At 46.8% G+C, this 15,848-nt stretch overlaps 2 protein-coding genes across 2 annotated transcripts; both read right to left on the reverse strand.

Moving 5' to 3' along the window:
* Window positions 1-355: 355 nt before the first annotated feature.
* On the reverse strand, window positions 356-1,291 carry LOC144279233 (olfactory receptor 51G2-like). Its single transcript, XM_077840726.1, has one exon. The coding sequence runs from the start codon at window positions 1,289-1,291 to the stop codon at window positions 356-358; it is 936 nt and encodes a 311-aa protein (XP_077696852.1).
* Window positions 1,292-11,767: 10,476 nt separating this feature from the next.
* LOC144279244 (olfactory receptor 51G1-like) lies at window positions 11,768-12,703 on the reverse strand. Its single transcript, XM_077840737.1, has one exon. The coding sequence runs from the start codon at window positions 12,701-12,703 to the stop codon at window positions 11,768-11,770; it is 936 nt and encodes a 311-aa protein (XP_077696863.1).
* Between the last annotated feature and the right edge of the window lie 3,145 nt (window positions 12,704-15,848).

The raw sequence follows: 15,848 nt of genomic DNA on the forward strand, positions 1-15,848 counted from the left end.
ATCATTCTAGGCCTGGTCTACACTGGGGGGGCGGAATCGATCTAAGATACGCAACTTTAGCTCCAAGAATAGCATAGCTGAAGTTGCCGTATCTTAGATTGACTTAGAATCACTTACTTCGCATCCTCGCGGCGTTGGATCGACGGCCGCCCATCCCCTGTTGACTCTGCTTCCGCCTCTCGTCCTGATGGAGTTCCGGAGTCGACAGCAGAGCAATCGGGGATCGATCACTACCCGCCGATCCAGCGGGTAGTGTAGACATGGCTCTCGACTCACACATAAGGGTGCAGGGTTGAATAGGTGGCCATGGTCTATTTTTCTTAACTCCTGTATCACCATATGATGAACTGATTATTTATTTGACAAACACCCTAATTATCCTTGCACGAAGGTGTTTGCTTTTCACACTGTACACTATTGGATTAATCAGGGGCGGGCCCAGCAAGTAGCTGTAGCCCAGGAGAATTTGTAGCAAGGGAGAAGAGCTCTTCCAGAATCTGTGTATGACAGTCAGGCTGAACTCTGGTATGTAGAAAACCAGGACGGCGCAGAGGTGGGAGACGCAGGTGTTCAAGGCCCTGAGGCACTCCATGTGGGAGGTGATGCTCAGCACTGTTTTAAGGATCATCACATAAGAGAGGAAGATGAGCAGCGAGTCCAACCACAGCGTTATGAGTGTAACAAACAAGCCATAGATGTTATTGACTGTGATGTCCGCACATGCCAACTTCATGATGTCCTGGTGCAGGCAGTAAGAATGGGAGAGGATGTTGGCTCGACAGTATTGGAACCGTTTCAGGAGTAAGGGGAATGGTAATGTTACGGCCACACCTCTTAGCACAAACACCGACCCCATCTTGGCTAATCTCGGCAGGGTTAAGATGGAAGCATATCTCAGTGGGTTACAGATTGCAATGAAGCGATCAAAGGCCATCATCAAAAGCATGGCGGATTCAATTATTGCAAGAAAGTGGATAAAGAACATCTGGGTAAAACAAGCATTGAGGCTGATTTCCCTAGAGTTAAACAAGTATATACCCAGTATCGTCGGTATAGTGCTTATCGATAAACCAAGGTCTGTGATGGCCAACATGGAAAGTAAAATGTACATGGGCTCATGGAGGCTTGGATCTGTTTTTATAGCAAACAGAATGAGTGAATTTCCTACTATTGAAGTAACATACACTAAGCAGAAGGGGATAGAGATCCAGAGATGGACGTCTTCCTTCCCAGGTATCCCGGTGAGAAAGAAAACTGCAGGGTTGAATTTTGTTTTATTGACAGCGGACATAATGGACTGAGAAGGTCCGATGAGTTTTAAACTTTTCTTCCTGAAGGAAAAAAGCACAGGAGACTAGATGATATTTATTGAGACATTATTCTGCTCTGAGTGGAATTCTAGAGACTCCCTGGAGTTCAAGGAAGATCAGCAAAAACATAGTTTTGGATTTTCAGCACCAATAGTAACCCATATAAACACCCTGCCCCTCTTTGCATTCTTCTAAGCAACTGGCCCCATTGAGATCTTGTGGCTCAGAGTTCCACAGCCTATTGGAGCACTGTGTGCTTTTGCAGTTGTGACCTTCCCACAGACACCCTTTTTGACCCTGCCCTTCTGAGTGTGGCAATTTATCCTATCCGGAGAGTCCAAATTATGCCACTACCTCTTTGGAGCACAGGAGATCATTTTTCGCGCCATTTTCTGAGTTCAAATACATTGACTGTAACGGCATGACTCCAGATTTACATGTGTCAATTCAATTAGAAGAGGACTCCATTAACTTTCCCTTGCCAAATGCTCCCAGTGATATACTCTGACCCCCCAAAATCCCTCCAAGAGAAGCTGAAGTGATTTTCCTAGCCAATGTTGACTGAATGCAGAGAGTTCAATTGTCCTATAGACTTCCCTTCATCCTCACAGGATCTGCATCCTGTATTTGGCAAATGAGAAGCTTGACAGAAAAGACAGAGAGTTATTTCAGCTGGGCGGGGTGGGGTTGCTGTTACAAAAGGGTGAATAGTGCAAACACTAAGTTTGCACTAATATCCAGCTGAGTGTGCAAGTTACCTCAGCCAAGCTTGTGTAACAGGTGATGTGTGTAAATCACATTGAAACCACTATTACTCTCCCCTTTCATGCACCTCAGATCTACTCTTTGCTGAAACACGGACCAGCGGTTCTGTTCTCCAGGACCTTTTGGAAGGTCTTTCACAAGTATTACAAAGTGGTGGAGTGCACGGATTCACAATCGAGCCAGAGAATAAAATGGTTAAAAATGCATTTGCTGATTAAATTTCCAGGACAAAATAAACCTGGGATGATTGGGGAACTAGTAACTCTTATTCCCTGGGGTCTCTTCTTTCGCAGCCCAGAGCATTATCGGGCCCAGAGCACACGGCATCTACAGAAAGAGGAGCTCTTTGGAAATCCTGACATGGAGCATCAGGGTTTTAAAACACTCTGGGCTCGCTTTGAATGTCAGATTTCTGTGTAGCTGAAATTATTCACTGTGCAGCATGGGTAGATGTAGGGGAGGAGTTCCCAAATGACCTAGCGCTGCCTTCCCTCCAGCCCCATCACTGAGTCCTCTGCTGCTTCGGACAATATCTGCCAATGGAAACACGTTGCAGCCTTTCCCCTTTACTTCACATTTTAAAGATAGCCAAACCTGCCAACATACCCAATTCCTGCTGGAAGGGGAGCTGCTGACACCAGAGGTCTTCACCCTGTAGCACAAGGAGTCACCGGACAGGTTGCGTGGGCAGCAGGCTGCAGGCAGTATCTGTTCAGACAGGGAAGGAACTGTCTTTATGAAGCAGGTTAGCACATTCCCTTGGGGCCTACTTGGCCATCAGGGAACCTTAGCTGCTCGGCTTAGTTTGCACCAGGTTTCATCCCCGTGACAGCCAATGGCAAACTGCAGGAGGCCAAATCACAGGGGATGCGCGGTGATGCTAGTCAACTGGACTGCAGTGCCAAGCCCTGCTGCAGGCTCTATTCCTGGGATCCGGGTTTGTCGTCACGGTTCGTATGGTTCCGATTAGTCACATGGCTACCTCGGGGGCGGCCACCTGGTAACAATGTTACAGCTGTGATCTTGCTGAAATAAAATTAATAAATAAGTAAATTAACAATCAAAATATTATTAATATAGGACCAGATTTCTCCCCAGCAGCCCCCTGTCCTGTATTACAAACCCAGGGTGCAGACCAGGGAAGGGAGATTCCACAAAGCTCCCTACATGGAATTTCCCTCGGATCGTTCCAGGAAGGGGTCCCTTCATCAGTTCAACCATCATTTATGTTCTGAGGATGAGGCAGATGAAAAGCATCTCCATTTCTTTTGGGGATCCAGGCAGGTGCAGCTGGGTAACATCATGGCAGCTGAGCTTTCAGAGAACAATGTTCCATTTTCTATGAAAAGTCACCCTGTCAGGGTTCCTTCCCCACTCTGAACCCTAGGGTAAAGATGTGGGGACCCGCATGAAAGAACCCCTAAGCTTAAAAACTTCCCTAAGGTACAAACTTTGCCTTCTCCTTGAACCCTATGCTGCCACCACCAAGCATTTTAAACAAAGAACAGGGGAAGAGACGACACGGAGACGTCTTCCCCCAAAATATCCCCGCAAGTCCTACACCCCCTTTCCTGGGGAGGCTTAAGAATAATATCCTAACCAATTGGTTACAAAACCATCAAAGACCCAAACTCCTAGATCTTGGAACAATGGAAAAATCAGTCAGGTTCTGAAAAGAAGGGTTTTATTAAAAAAAGAAAGGTAAAAATCATCTCTCTAAAATCAGGATGGAAAATACTTTACAGGGTATTCAGATACAAAACAGAGAGGATCCCCCTCTGGGCAAAACCTTAAAGTTACAGAAAACAGGAATAAACCTCCCTCTTAAGACAGGGAAAATTCACATAAAACAAAACATAAACTCATCCGTCTTGCCTGGCTTACCTACACTGGTTGCAATATTGGAGACTTGGATTAGGATAGGCAGGAGAAGATGGATTTCTGTCTTAACTTTCTCAGTCCCAAGAGAGGACAACCACGTAAACAATGAGCACAAACAAAACCCTTCCACCACCCCAAGATTTCAAAGTATCATGTCTCCTTACTGGTCCTTTGGGTCAGGTGCCAGCCAGGTTAGCTGAGCTTCTTAATCCTTTACAGGTAACAGGATGTTGCTTCTGGCCAGGAGGGATTTTATAGCACTCCATACAGAAAGGTGGTTACCCTTCCCTTTATATTTATGACACACCCCCAAAAAGGATGCAAAGGAAACATTTTAGTTTGGGTCAAAATGTTGTGTGTTTTCCAGCCCAGCTCCAGCTACTAGCTGTCAGTAGCCCTCTACCAGCGTCCCACACTGAGCAGCCCCTTAGGGTGACTATAATTCCCAAAGAGAAAACAGGAGACCCCCAGATGATCGCATTAAGGCTCCCACCCCCATGAGATGCTGTTGCCTATTGCTGTAACTCTGTAAGGGCCCCCTCAGGGTTTCAGGAGGCTGTTTTCTCCCCCACAGCTCTGCCTCATCCCTTGCAGGTGGCTGGCATCTCCACTCACCTCCCCCGAACATTCCTCCACTCTCCACTTCCCCACTTCTTTGACAGAAGTGGGCATATCTCCTCTTTGCTGTTCCCAGCTGATCAAGACAGCAAGAGCAAAGAGGACAAATTCCTCCTTCCGGAAAAATAAAAGCCTGACACAGGACTTAAAAAAGGGACTGTCCTGGCCAAAAAGATACATAATGAAACTATATGTATTGTCACCCTACCATGGACGATGGCCACACAACTCTATAATGGAGGGAGCCCCTGGAAAAGGCTTGTCTGAATCAAACCATCCATCAGAGGAACAGATAAGAACATAAGAATGACCATATGGATTCAGACCAATGGTCCATCTAGCCCAGTGTCCTGTCGTTTGACGATGGCCAGTGAAGATGCTTCAGAGGCAATTAACAGATCAGTGCAATTGTTGAGTGTTTCATCCTCCGTCATCTGCTCCCATCCTCTGGCACTCAGTGGTTTATAGACACCAGAGCATGGGGTTTCGTCCCTCACTATCCTGGCTAATAGCCACTGATGAATCTCTCTCCCTTGATCTTACCTGGACCCAGTTATGCATTTGGCCTTCACAACGTCACCTAGCAATGAGTTCCACAGGCTGACTGTGCCTTGTGTGAAGAAATAATTCCTTTTGTTTCTTTTAAACCTGATGCTCATTAACTTCATGTGTGACCTCTGTGAAGGGGCAAATAGCTCTTCCTGAATAACTTCCTCCACATCAATCATGACTTTATAGACCTCTCTCATATCTCCTCTGAATCGTCTCTTTTCCAAGTTGAAAATTCCCAGGCTTTTCCTCTCCTCATATGGAAGCTGTTCCCTGCCCCTAAAGATTTTTGTCACCTTTGTCTGTACACTTTCCAAGTCTAATATATCTTTTCTGAGATGGGGCGACCAGAATTACACAAAGTATTCAAGGTGTGGGCATACCACAGATATAGAGATTCGCATATTTCTGTTACTCTTGAGGGAGGCGAGCCCACCGGCCCCTCTCCTTCTGCACAAGTCACACCCTACCCTGCACCCGGAATGCCAAGCCCCCACATCCTGGAGATGCCCAGAGCCTCTACAGCCCACGGGGATGGAGCCGCCCCCGCCGAGCCATGCCACTCCACCTCTCTTGAGACCTGAAGCCAACCTGGGGAAAAGCTTCTCTCGTCCCAAAAACCCTGAGCTTGTTATTTTCATCTTGTAGGTTCCAGGGCAGCCGAGGAGACGGTTGTGACACTGCCCGCATATTCATCACAGTAGTTTCCTTGCGATATGTTTATGACGTAGTTCTGACATATCTTCTACAAAATATAGCCTGTGAGGTGTCTAAGAAAAAGTTATGGTTTCCAGAATATGATGATCCTACTTGTGTGCATGTATCATTTTTATATCTGAACTTATGAATATAGACTATGTATCTATGTTCCAGACGTGGTTACACTGGCTTGACAACCACCAGGTAGAATGTTTCCATTGAAGACAGCTAGCTGTGAAGGGCCGGTTTAGGGTAGTGGGCCATTAGGGGAAACAATAGGCCTTAAGAGAAGTTTATCCCTCACCAGGTGAGCCTTCCTGAGAATGTTCCAGACAGCCTATGAGTAATGGCTCCTATGACTCAGTCGGGCATGCAAGGGCATGTGGGATAAATGAAGTTTCTGTGTGGGGGGATAGCTCTGTTTCGGAATGTGAAATGCATCCTCCACCTTCTAGTAATTGCTACATAACCTTCTGGCTGGATTTGGGGAATTTGCAGTCACCTACCTTGATGATGTGGCTATATTCTCAGATTCATGGGGAATCACAGATGCCTCTGAGCATGGTGTAGGCGGAGTTTAAATGCAATAAGGACCACATCAACAATTCCATCCTGTCGTGTTTCTCAGCAAAAGAACTTTCTGAGAGGCAAAGCCACTGGTCTCTCTTTGAAAAAGAAGATTATGCCATTGTGTATGTTCTGGAGAAGCTACGCCCATACATTTGGGGACTGCGCTTCCAACTGCAGACTGACCATGCTGCGCTGAAATGGCTTCACACAGTCAGAGAGATGAAAAAAAACATCTTTGCTGCTGTTTAGCTAGTCAACGCTTTGATGTTGAGATACAACACATTTCAAGAGCCGCTAACAAAGTGGCTGATGCACTCTCGCGGGAAGGTTTCCCAGAATCAGCCAGGTAAAAATGTCCCTGCATTCTAAGGCATTGTAGTCCGCCAAATGTAAAAGTACTGTTTAGTTCTTCATGTAATTATTAGTAAAATTAGCTGTGCATGTCATTTATTAACTCTCTTTCCTAAACTTCCAGGAAGAAATCCCAGCTGGCGTAGACCTGACCTGAACCAGGCTGGCCAGCACTTTCTGTGATTTGGGGGGCATGAGATAAGTGAAGGTGTAGGGGGGGTAGCTCCCTTTTATGAACACCCAGACAGGCAGTTAGCTGTAAAATCCCTCTTGGTGTCTGTTCTCTCTTTGCTTTACCTGTAAAGGGTGAACAAGCCCACAGGTAAAATAAAAGGAGTGAGCACCTAACCAAAAGAGCCAATGGGAAGGCTAGAACTTTTCAAATTGGGAAAGAAACTTTCCCTTTGTCTGTTGGTCTCTGAAGAAGGAGACAGGGACCAGCAATGCTTTAAGCAGCAATGCTGTGTAAAGCTTGAACCAGGTATAAAAATTCATCTTCCGTACCTAGAAGAAATCATGGGACAGGGCACGGTTAAAGAGACATTATTAGGTTTATTTCTTTTTTTTGGCTTTTAGATCTCCTCTGTGCTAACCCCAGATGCTTTTGTTTGCTTGTAACCTTTAAGCTGAACCCCCACAAAAGCTATTTTGGGTGCTTAATTATTGGAATTGCTCTTTTCAAATATAGCAAAAGCATAAGTTCTGGATGTATTTTTCTTCCTCTTTGTTTTTAATAAAATTTCCCTTTTTTAAGAAGAAGACAGGATTTTTGGTGTTCTAAGAGTTTTGTGCACATGCTGTGTGATTAGCTGGTGGCAACAGCTACTTTCTTTGTTTTCTTTTCCAGTTCTTCCCTGGGGAACCGGGGGGAGGACTTTTGCATCCCCCACAGAGAGGAATTCCCAAGTGCTCCTTCCTGGTCCAAGTTGTTTTATTTTCTTTTTGTTTTTGTTTTTGTTTTGCATTTGGGTGGTGTCAGCAATTACCAAGCCACGGTCAGAGAAAAGCTGTAACCTTGGGAGTTTACTACAAGCCTGGAGTGGCCAGTATTATTTTTTAGACTCCTTGTGGGCCCCCACCTTCTGCACTCGGAGTGACAGAGTGGGGATTCAGCCTTGACAGCATGTGACCAGACCACATGACACTGACTCCATTGTGGTTACCTGTATTTTTCCACTATCTAAGCTGGATGGAATAACACTATCTCTTGGCCTCACTCCCTACACAAGGGAACTCCTGCAAACACCTGAGGAACAAAGACTGAACGGGGGGAAGTGCCAGTGGTGGACATAGGCCTGGACAGGCTCAGCCTCCCTGGTGCTGCTGTGGCCACTCGCTGCCAGTTGCAGGGTTTGCACAGGGAACTATTTATACTTATGTGACAAGCAGGTTCCAGGGTAACTGAGGAGGCAATATGTGCTACTCAGCTTCTTCAGGAATCTCGCTGCGCTCCATGGAGATTACTGATGAAACCAGGAAGCTGAGAAACACAGAGCGCTGTGAAAGGTTGTCAGCCCCAGGGGGCAGTCTCGCTGCTGTGGGAACCCCTGTGCCGCTCATCCCTCCAGCATGGCTGGCCAATCCTACACTGCTTTGCTGGTGACAAAGACAGTCTCTTCAAGCCCTGCTATCACCCAACACAACGGTAGGTGGTGCCACACACCCAACTGAGCGGCCTGAGTGCTTTAGTGAGCCACTCAAGGACAGGCTGGAGACAACAGACAATTTCCCAACTCCCCAGCCTTTGCTCCCTTCCTGGAGTATAAACCCAAAATTATACCATTTTGCATTGCACAGGAGTACAACACAAGCTCAATAATCTAGGTGGCTTTCCCCTTGATGTGGAAGGATATACAACAGCCTTTGTACACAGAGCTGGGATTTTCCCAAGGCATTTCACTCAAAACACGCTGGTAAAGATATAGCATAAAATAGTTTTATTTCCTACAAAAAGATGGATTTTAAATGAATAGAAACCCGATTAAAGCACATTATCCAGCACATAAACAAAAAATGGAAACTAAGCGTAACACACAAAATAAAATGGATATGAATGAACAATATCTCACTCTGGCTGATGAGACAAGCAGGCTATCAAATTTTCAAACACAAGCTAGAAATCCTTTTAGCTTGGGATCAGCACTTCCCCCTGTTCAGACATTGTTCCTCAGCTGTTTCCAGGAGTTCTCTTGTGTGGGGAGTGAGGCCAAGAGATGGTGTCACTCCCCGTGTTATATAGCAGTCAAATTGACATACCAAAATGGAGTGAACTACATTTGAAATACAGATACATAGTCAATATTCATAATTTCAGATGCAAAAATGATACAAGCACACAAATAGGACCATCATATTCTCCGCATCATAGCTTTCCATAGTAAACACCCAAGAATCTTTTTTCTACAAGACACACATAACTAGATCATAGTCATACCACAATCATAGCACTAAGATCAATATCGGGGACATATAAAAAGCTCAGGTTCTTTGGGAAGAGACATGCTTTTCCCATGGGCTGGCTTGGGGTCTCAGGAGAGTGAGCTCGGCATGGCTGGCAGTGCTGCAGCCGTCCCAGGGCTCCTCCAACATTGGGGGTTGGGTGGGAGGATCATTGGTTCAGCCAGGCGGTGTGTGGAAGCTCTGGGCTGCTCTGGGAGAGGGGGCCTCGCTACTCTGGCTCTGGCTGTGGTGGTGGGGCAAAAGGAGTGGTGAATTAGAGTGGACTGCCCATCCCCAGTTGGGTAGGAGAGTCCCGAAATACAGAGTTCAAGTCCCGTTGTGGGCTCAATGACTTTAGAAGAGCATTTGTCCTGAAATACCAGCCATGCCGATCCATGCCTGCAGAAGGCTCATGGGCAGCACCACCTTTTTCACAGTCAGAGGGAGGAGGAGGTCCTTAGCTCCCCCTCCACCCGCTATGAGGCCACGAACAAGTTAGGGGGCAGGTGGAGGATCTGGGGGTCCCCAGAGCAGCACTTGCTCCCTGGGCTCCTCTTACCATGGCCTGTCTGTGATGTCCAGCCTAGTCAGTGGGTGAGGCTTGGGGAAAGAAGAGGACCAGGAGGTGGGAGTTCAGGGGAAAGAAGAGGGCCAGGGTTGAGGCCATGTAGGGGGCAGGGCTCCTGCCTGTGTCCTGCTTTTGGCTTTTGAGAAGGTGCTCAGCCTACACTGAATGGGCTGGGCTGAGACCGGAGATTGTTGTGACTGCATTGCTGGGACAGCACAAACAGAGCGGAGGAGTCCTAGGAAATATACTTCTGTGTGCAGAGCCATCAATAATGGGCAGGAGATGTTACCTGAATGCCTTCTCCTGGGGCTCCTGTGTTAATCATGTCTCTGTCTCAAGCACCTGGGTGAGGCCATGGGGGAAGGGTGCGGGACTGTGTCCCTTGAATAGCCCCTGTCCACAGCTGGAGAATGGATCATGCAGCTCCCAGAGCGCTCAGGAAGCACTAGGACTGTGACTGCAGAAGAGCTGTGCAAGATCTCAGCAAGTTTGCAGATGACACTAAACTGGGAGGGTAGGGATAGGATACAGAGGGACCTAGACAAATTAGGGGATTGGGCCAAAAGAAATCTGATGAGGTTCAACAAGGACCAATGCAGAGTCCTGCACTTAGGATGGAAAAATCCCGTGCACCGCTACAGACTAGGGACCGAATGGCTCAGCAGCAGTTCTGCAGAAAAGGACCTAGGGGTTACAGTCGATCAGAAGCTGGATATGAGTCAACAGTGTGCCCTTGTAGCCAAGAATGCCAATGGCATTTTGGGATGTATATGTAGGGGCAATGCCAGCAGATCAAGGGACGTGATCGTTCCCCTCTATTTGACCTTGGTGAGGCCTCATTTGGAGTCCTGTGTCCAGTTTTGGGTCCCACACTACAAGAAGGATGTGGAAAAATTGGAAAGAGTCCAGCGGAGGGCAACAAAAATGATTAGGGGACTGGAACACATGACTTATGAGAAGAGGCTGAGAGAACTGGGATTGTTAAATCTGTGGAAGAGAAGAATGAGGGGGGATTTGATAGCTGCTTTCAACTACCTGAAAGAGGGTTCCAAAGAAGATCGATCTAGACTGTTCTCAGTGGTAGCAGATGACAGAAAAAGGAGGAATGGTCTCAAGTTGTAGTGGGGGAGGTTTAGGTTGGATATTAGGAAAAATGTTTTCACCAGGAGGCTGGTGAAACACTGGAATGCGTTCCCTAGGTGGAATCTCCTTCCTTTGAAGTTTTTAAGGTCAGGCTTGACAAAGCCCTGGCTGGGATGATTTAGTTGGGGATTGGTCCTGCTTTGTGTAGGGGGTTGGACTAGATGACCTGCTGAGGTCCCTTTCAACTCTGATATTCTATGATTCTATGATTCTTTGATTTGGACAGTGTGACAGGCCAGGTGTAATGGGAAACAACCTCCACACCCCTTCTTTTGATTCACTGTATTGACCGGAATTCTTAGGTTGGAACAGCCACTGATACGGCTCTTCATGGGCCAACAACTCACCAGTCCCCTGGCTCTCCACGAGCACAGTCACTTCGTATATGCTGCTGTTAGCCTTGGTCTCATTCCCCCAGTGCCCTGTCCTCTCTGACCAGCGAGTGGGAACAGCCCCACTTCCACTACTCCACGTCTTACATCCCTTCTGAACTTCTCCCTAAAGAATGGAAATCAGTAGCTCTTCTAGGCCTAGTCTACACTGGGGGGGACAGAATCGATCTAAGATACGCAACTTTAGCTCCGAGAATAGCATAGCTGAAGTTGCCATATCTTAGATTGACTTAGAATCACTTACTTCGCGTCCTCGCGGCGTTGGATCGACGGCCGCCCATCCCCTGTTGACTCCGCTTCCGCCTGTCGCCCTGATGGAGTTCCGGAGTCGACAGCAGAGCAATCGAGGATCGATCGCTATCCGCCGATGCAGCGGGTAGTGTAGACGTGGCCCTAGACTCACACGTAAGGGTGCAGGATTGAATAGGTGGCCACAGTCTATTTTTCCTAACTCCTGTATCACCGTATGATGAACTGACTATTTATTTGACAAACACCCTAATTATCCTTGCACGAAGGTGTTTGCTTTTCACACTGTACACTATTGGATTAATCAGAGGCGGGCCCAGCAAGTAGATGTAGCCCAGGAGAATTTGAAGCAAGGGAGAAGAGCTCCTCCAGAATCTGTGTATGACAGTCAGGCTGAACTCTGGTATGTAGAAAACCAGGACGGCGCAGAGGTGGGAGACGCAGGTGTTCAAGGCCCTGAGGCACTCCATGTGGGAGGTGATGCTCAGCACTGCTTTAAGGATCATCACATAAGAGAGGAAGATGAGCAGCGAGTCTAACCACACCGTTATGAGTGTAACAAACAAGCCATAGATGTTATTGACTGTGACGTCCGCACATGCCAACTTCATGATGTCCTGGTGCAGACAGTAGGAATGGGAGAGGACATTGGCTCGACAGTATTGGAACTGTTTCAGGAGTAAGGGGAATGGTAATGTTACGGCCACACCTCTTAGCACAAACACCGACCCCATCTTGGCTAATCTCGGCAGGGTTAAGATGGAAGCATATCTCAGTGGGTTACAGATTGCAATGAAGCGATCAAAGGCCATCATCAAGAGCATGGCGGATTCAATTTTTGCAAGAAAGTGGATAAAGAACATCTGGGTAAAACAAGCATTGAGGCTGATTTCCCTAGAGTTAAACAAGTATATACCCAGTATCGTCGGTATGGTGGTTATCGATAAACCAAGGTCTGTGACGGCCAACATGGAAAGTAAAATGTACATGGGCTCATGGAGGCTTGGATCTGTTTTTATAGCAAACAGAATGAGTGAATTTCCTACTATTGAAGTAACATACACTAAGCAGAAGGGGATAGAGATGCAGAGATGGACATCTTCCTTCCCAGGTATCCCGGTGAGAAAGAAAACAGCAGGGTTGAATTTGGTTTTATTGACAGCTGACATAATGGACTGAGAAGGTCCGACGAGTTTTAAACTTTTCTTCCTGGAAGGAAAAAGCACAGGAGACTAGATTATATTTATTGAGACATCATTCTGCTCTGAGTGGAATTCTAGAGACTCCCTGGAGTTCAAGGAAGATCAGCAAAAACATAGTTTTGGATTTTCAGCACCAATAGTAACCCATTTAAACACCCCGCCCCTCTTTGCATTCTTCTAAGCAACTGGCCCCATTGATATCTTGTGGATCACAGTGCCACAGCCTATTTGAGCACTGTGTGCTTTTGCAATTGTGACCTTCCCACAGACACCCTTTTTGGCCCTGCCCTTCTGAGTTTGGCCCATTGTATCATAACATGTGTGTAAACACATGGCAAGTGCACGGTGAAAACGGTCATAGTATTTATCTATCCTGCACTGAAGCTATTTACGTGTTTCAATGCCTCATTATATATATTTTATTTTCTTTATCCTATCCGGAGAGTCCAAATTATGCCACTACCTCTTTGGAGCACATGAGATCATTTTTAGCCCTATTTTCTGAATTCAGTAACATTGACTGTAACAGCATCACTCCAGATTTACATGTTTCAATTCAATTAGAAGAGGACTCCATTAACTTTCCCTTGCCAAATGCTCCCAGTAATACACTCTGACCCCCTAGAGAAGCTGAAATGATTTTCCTAGCCAATGTTGACTGAAAGCAGAGAGTTCAATTGTCCTATAGACTTCCCTTCATCCTCACAGGATCTGCATCCTGTATTTGGCAAATGAGAAGCTTTACAGAAAAGACAGAGAGTTATTTCAGCAGGGGTGGGGTTGATGTTACAAAAGGGTGAATAGTGCAAACACTAAGTTTGCACTAATATCCAGCTGAGGGTGCAAGTTACTTCAACCATGCTCGTGTAACAGGTGATGTGTGTAAACTACATTGAAACCACTATTACACTCCCCTTTCATGCAACTCAGATCTACTCTTTGCTGAAACACGGACCAGCAGTTCTGTTCTCCAGGACCTCTTGGAAAGTCTTTCACAGGTATTACAAAGTGGTTGAGTGCACGGCCCTGAATTCTTGCATTCACAATCGAGCCAGAGAATAAAATGGTTGAAAATGCATTTGCTGATTAAATTTGCAGGACAAAATAAACCTGGCTTGATTGGGGAACTAGTAACTCTTATTCCCTGGGGTCTGTTCTTGCTCAGCCCAGAGCATTATCAGGCCCAGAGCACACGGCATCTACAGAAAGAGGAGCCCTTGAGAAATCCTGACACAGGGCATCAGGGTTTTGACACTCTGAGCTTGCTTGGAATGTCAGATTTCTGTGTAGCTGAAATTATTCACTGTGCAGCATGGGTAGATGTAGGGGAGGAGTTCCCAAATGACCTAGCGCTGCCTTCCCTCCAGCCCCATCACTGAGTCCTCTGCTGCTTCAGACAATATCTGCCAATGGAAACACCTTGCAGCCTTTCCCCTCCACTTCACATTTTAAAGATAGCGAAGCCTGCCAACGTACCCAATTCCTGCTGGAAGGGGAGCTGCTGACACCAGATGTCTTCAACCTGTAGCACAAGGAGTCACCGGAGAGGTTGCGTGGGCAGCAGGCTGCAGGCAGTATCTGTTCAGACAGGGAGGAAACTCTCTTTATGAAGCAGGTTTGCACATTCCCTTGGGGCCTACTTGGCCATCAGGGAACCTCAGCTGCTCGGCTTAGTTTGCACCAGGTTTCCTCCCCGTGACAGCCAATGGCAAACTGCAGGAGGCCAAATCACAGGGGATGCGCGGTGATGCTAGTCAACTGGACTGCAGTGCCAAGCCCTGCTGCAGGCTCTATTCCTGGGATCCGGGTTTGTCGTCACGGTTCGTATGGTTCCGATTAGTCACATGGCTACCTCGGGGGCGGCCACCTGGTAACAGTGGCACAGCTGTGATCTTGCTCAAACATAATTAATAAATAAGTAAATTAATAATAAAAATATTACTAATATAGGACCAGATTTCTCCCCAGTAGCCCTCTGTCCTGCATTACAAACCCAGGGTGCAGGCCAGGGAAGGGAGATTCCACAGGGCTCCCAACATGGAAATTTCCCTCGGATCATTCTAGGAAGGGGGTCCCTTCCCTTCTCCCTGAGCAATGAAAAGGGGGACCCAGGATCAAGGGATCCCCAAAGTTACGCAAAGATCTTGGTGATCCACTGATAGCGAGGCCTCCCCACCCACAACCTCTAGGCCTCCACACCTGCTCTAGGACCCTCTCCAGCTCCCTCTAGCACAGGCTCATCAGAGATGTGCTACCAGGGTCTGTCACAGTAGCCACTGCCCACAGGATGTGCTGAAGGGACATGGTACAGTGTGGAGGGGGCAACACACAGGTGGGAAGGCTGTGGAGAGTAGCTAATGGGCACAATAACCCAGCTGCAGACTGCTCAGGAGGTTTCGACCTTTCCATACCCAGAGCGCAGCCAGAGACTCCGTCAGTTCAACCATCATTTATGTTCTGAGGACGAGGCAAATGAAAAGCCTCCCATTTCTCTTGGGGATCCAGGCAGCTGTAGCTGGGCAGCATCATGGCAGCTGAGCTTTCAGAGAACAATGTTCCATTTTCTGTGAAAAGTCACCCTGTCAGGGTTCCTTCCCCACTCTGAACTCTAGGGTAGAGATGTGGGGAACCACATGAAAGACCCCCTAAGCTTATTCTTACCAGCTTAGGTGAAAAACTTCCTCAAGGTACAAACTTTGCCTTGTCCTTGAACCCTATGCTGCCACCACCAAGCATTTTAAACAAAGAACAAGGGAAGAGACCACCTGGAGATGTCTTCCCCCAGAATATCCCACCATGACCTACACCCCCTTTCCGGGGGAGGCTTAAGAATAATATCCTAACCAATTGGTTACAAAACCATCAAAGACCCAAACGCCTGGATCTTGGAAGGATAGAAAAATCAGTCAGGTTCTGAAAAGAAGGGTTTTATTAAAAAAAGAAAGGTAAAAATCATCTCTCTAAAATCAGGATGGAAAATACTTTACAGGGTATTCAGATACAAAACACAGAGGATCCCCCTCTGGGCAAAACCATAAAGATACAAAAAAAAACAAAACCAAGAATAAACCTACCTCTTAACACGGGGAAAATTCATATAAAACAAAAGATA

The sequence above is a fragment of the Eretmochelys imbricata genome, chromosome 1 (assembly GCF_965152235.1).
Source record: "Eretmochelys imbricata isolate rEreImb1 chromosome 1, rEreImb1.hap1, whole genome shotgun sequence".
Lineage (NCBI taxonomy): Eukaryota > Metazoa > Chordata > Testudines > Cheloniidae > Eretmochelys > Eretmochelys imbricata.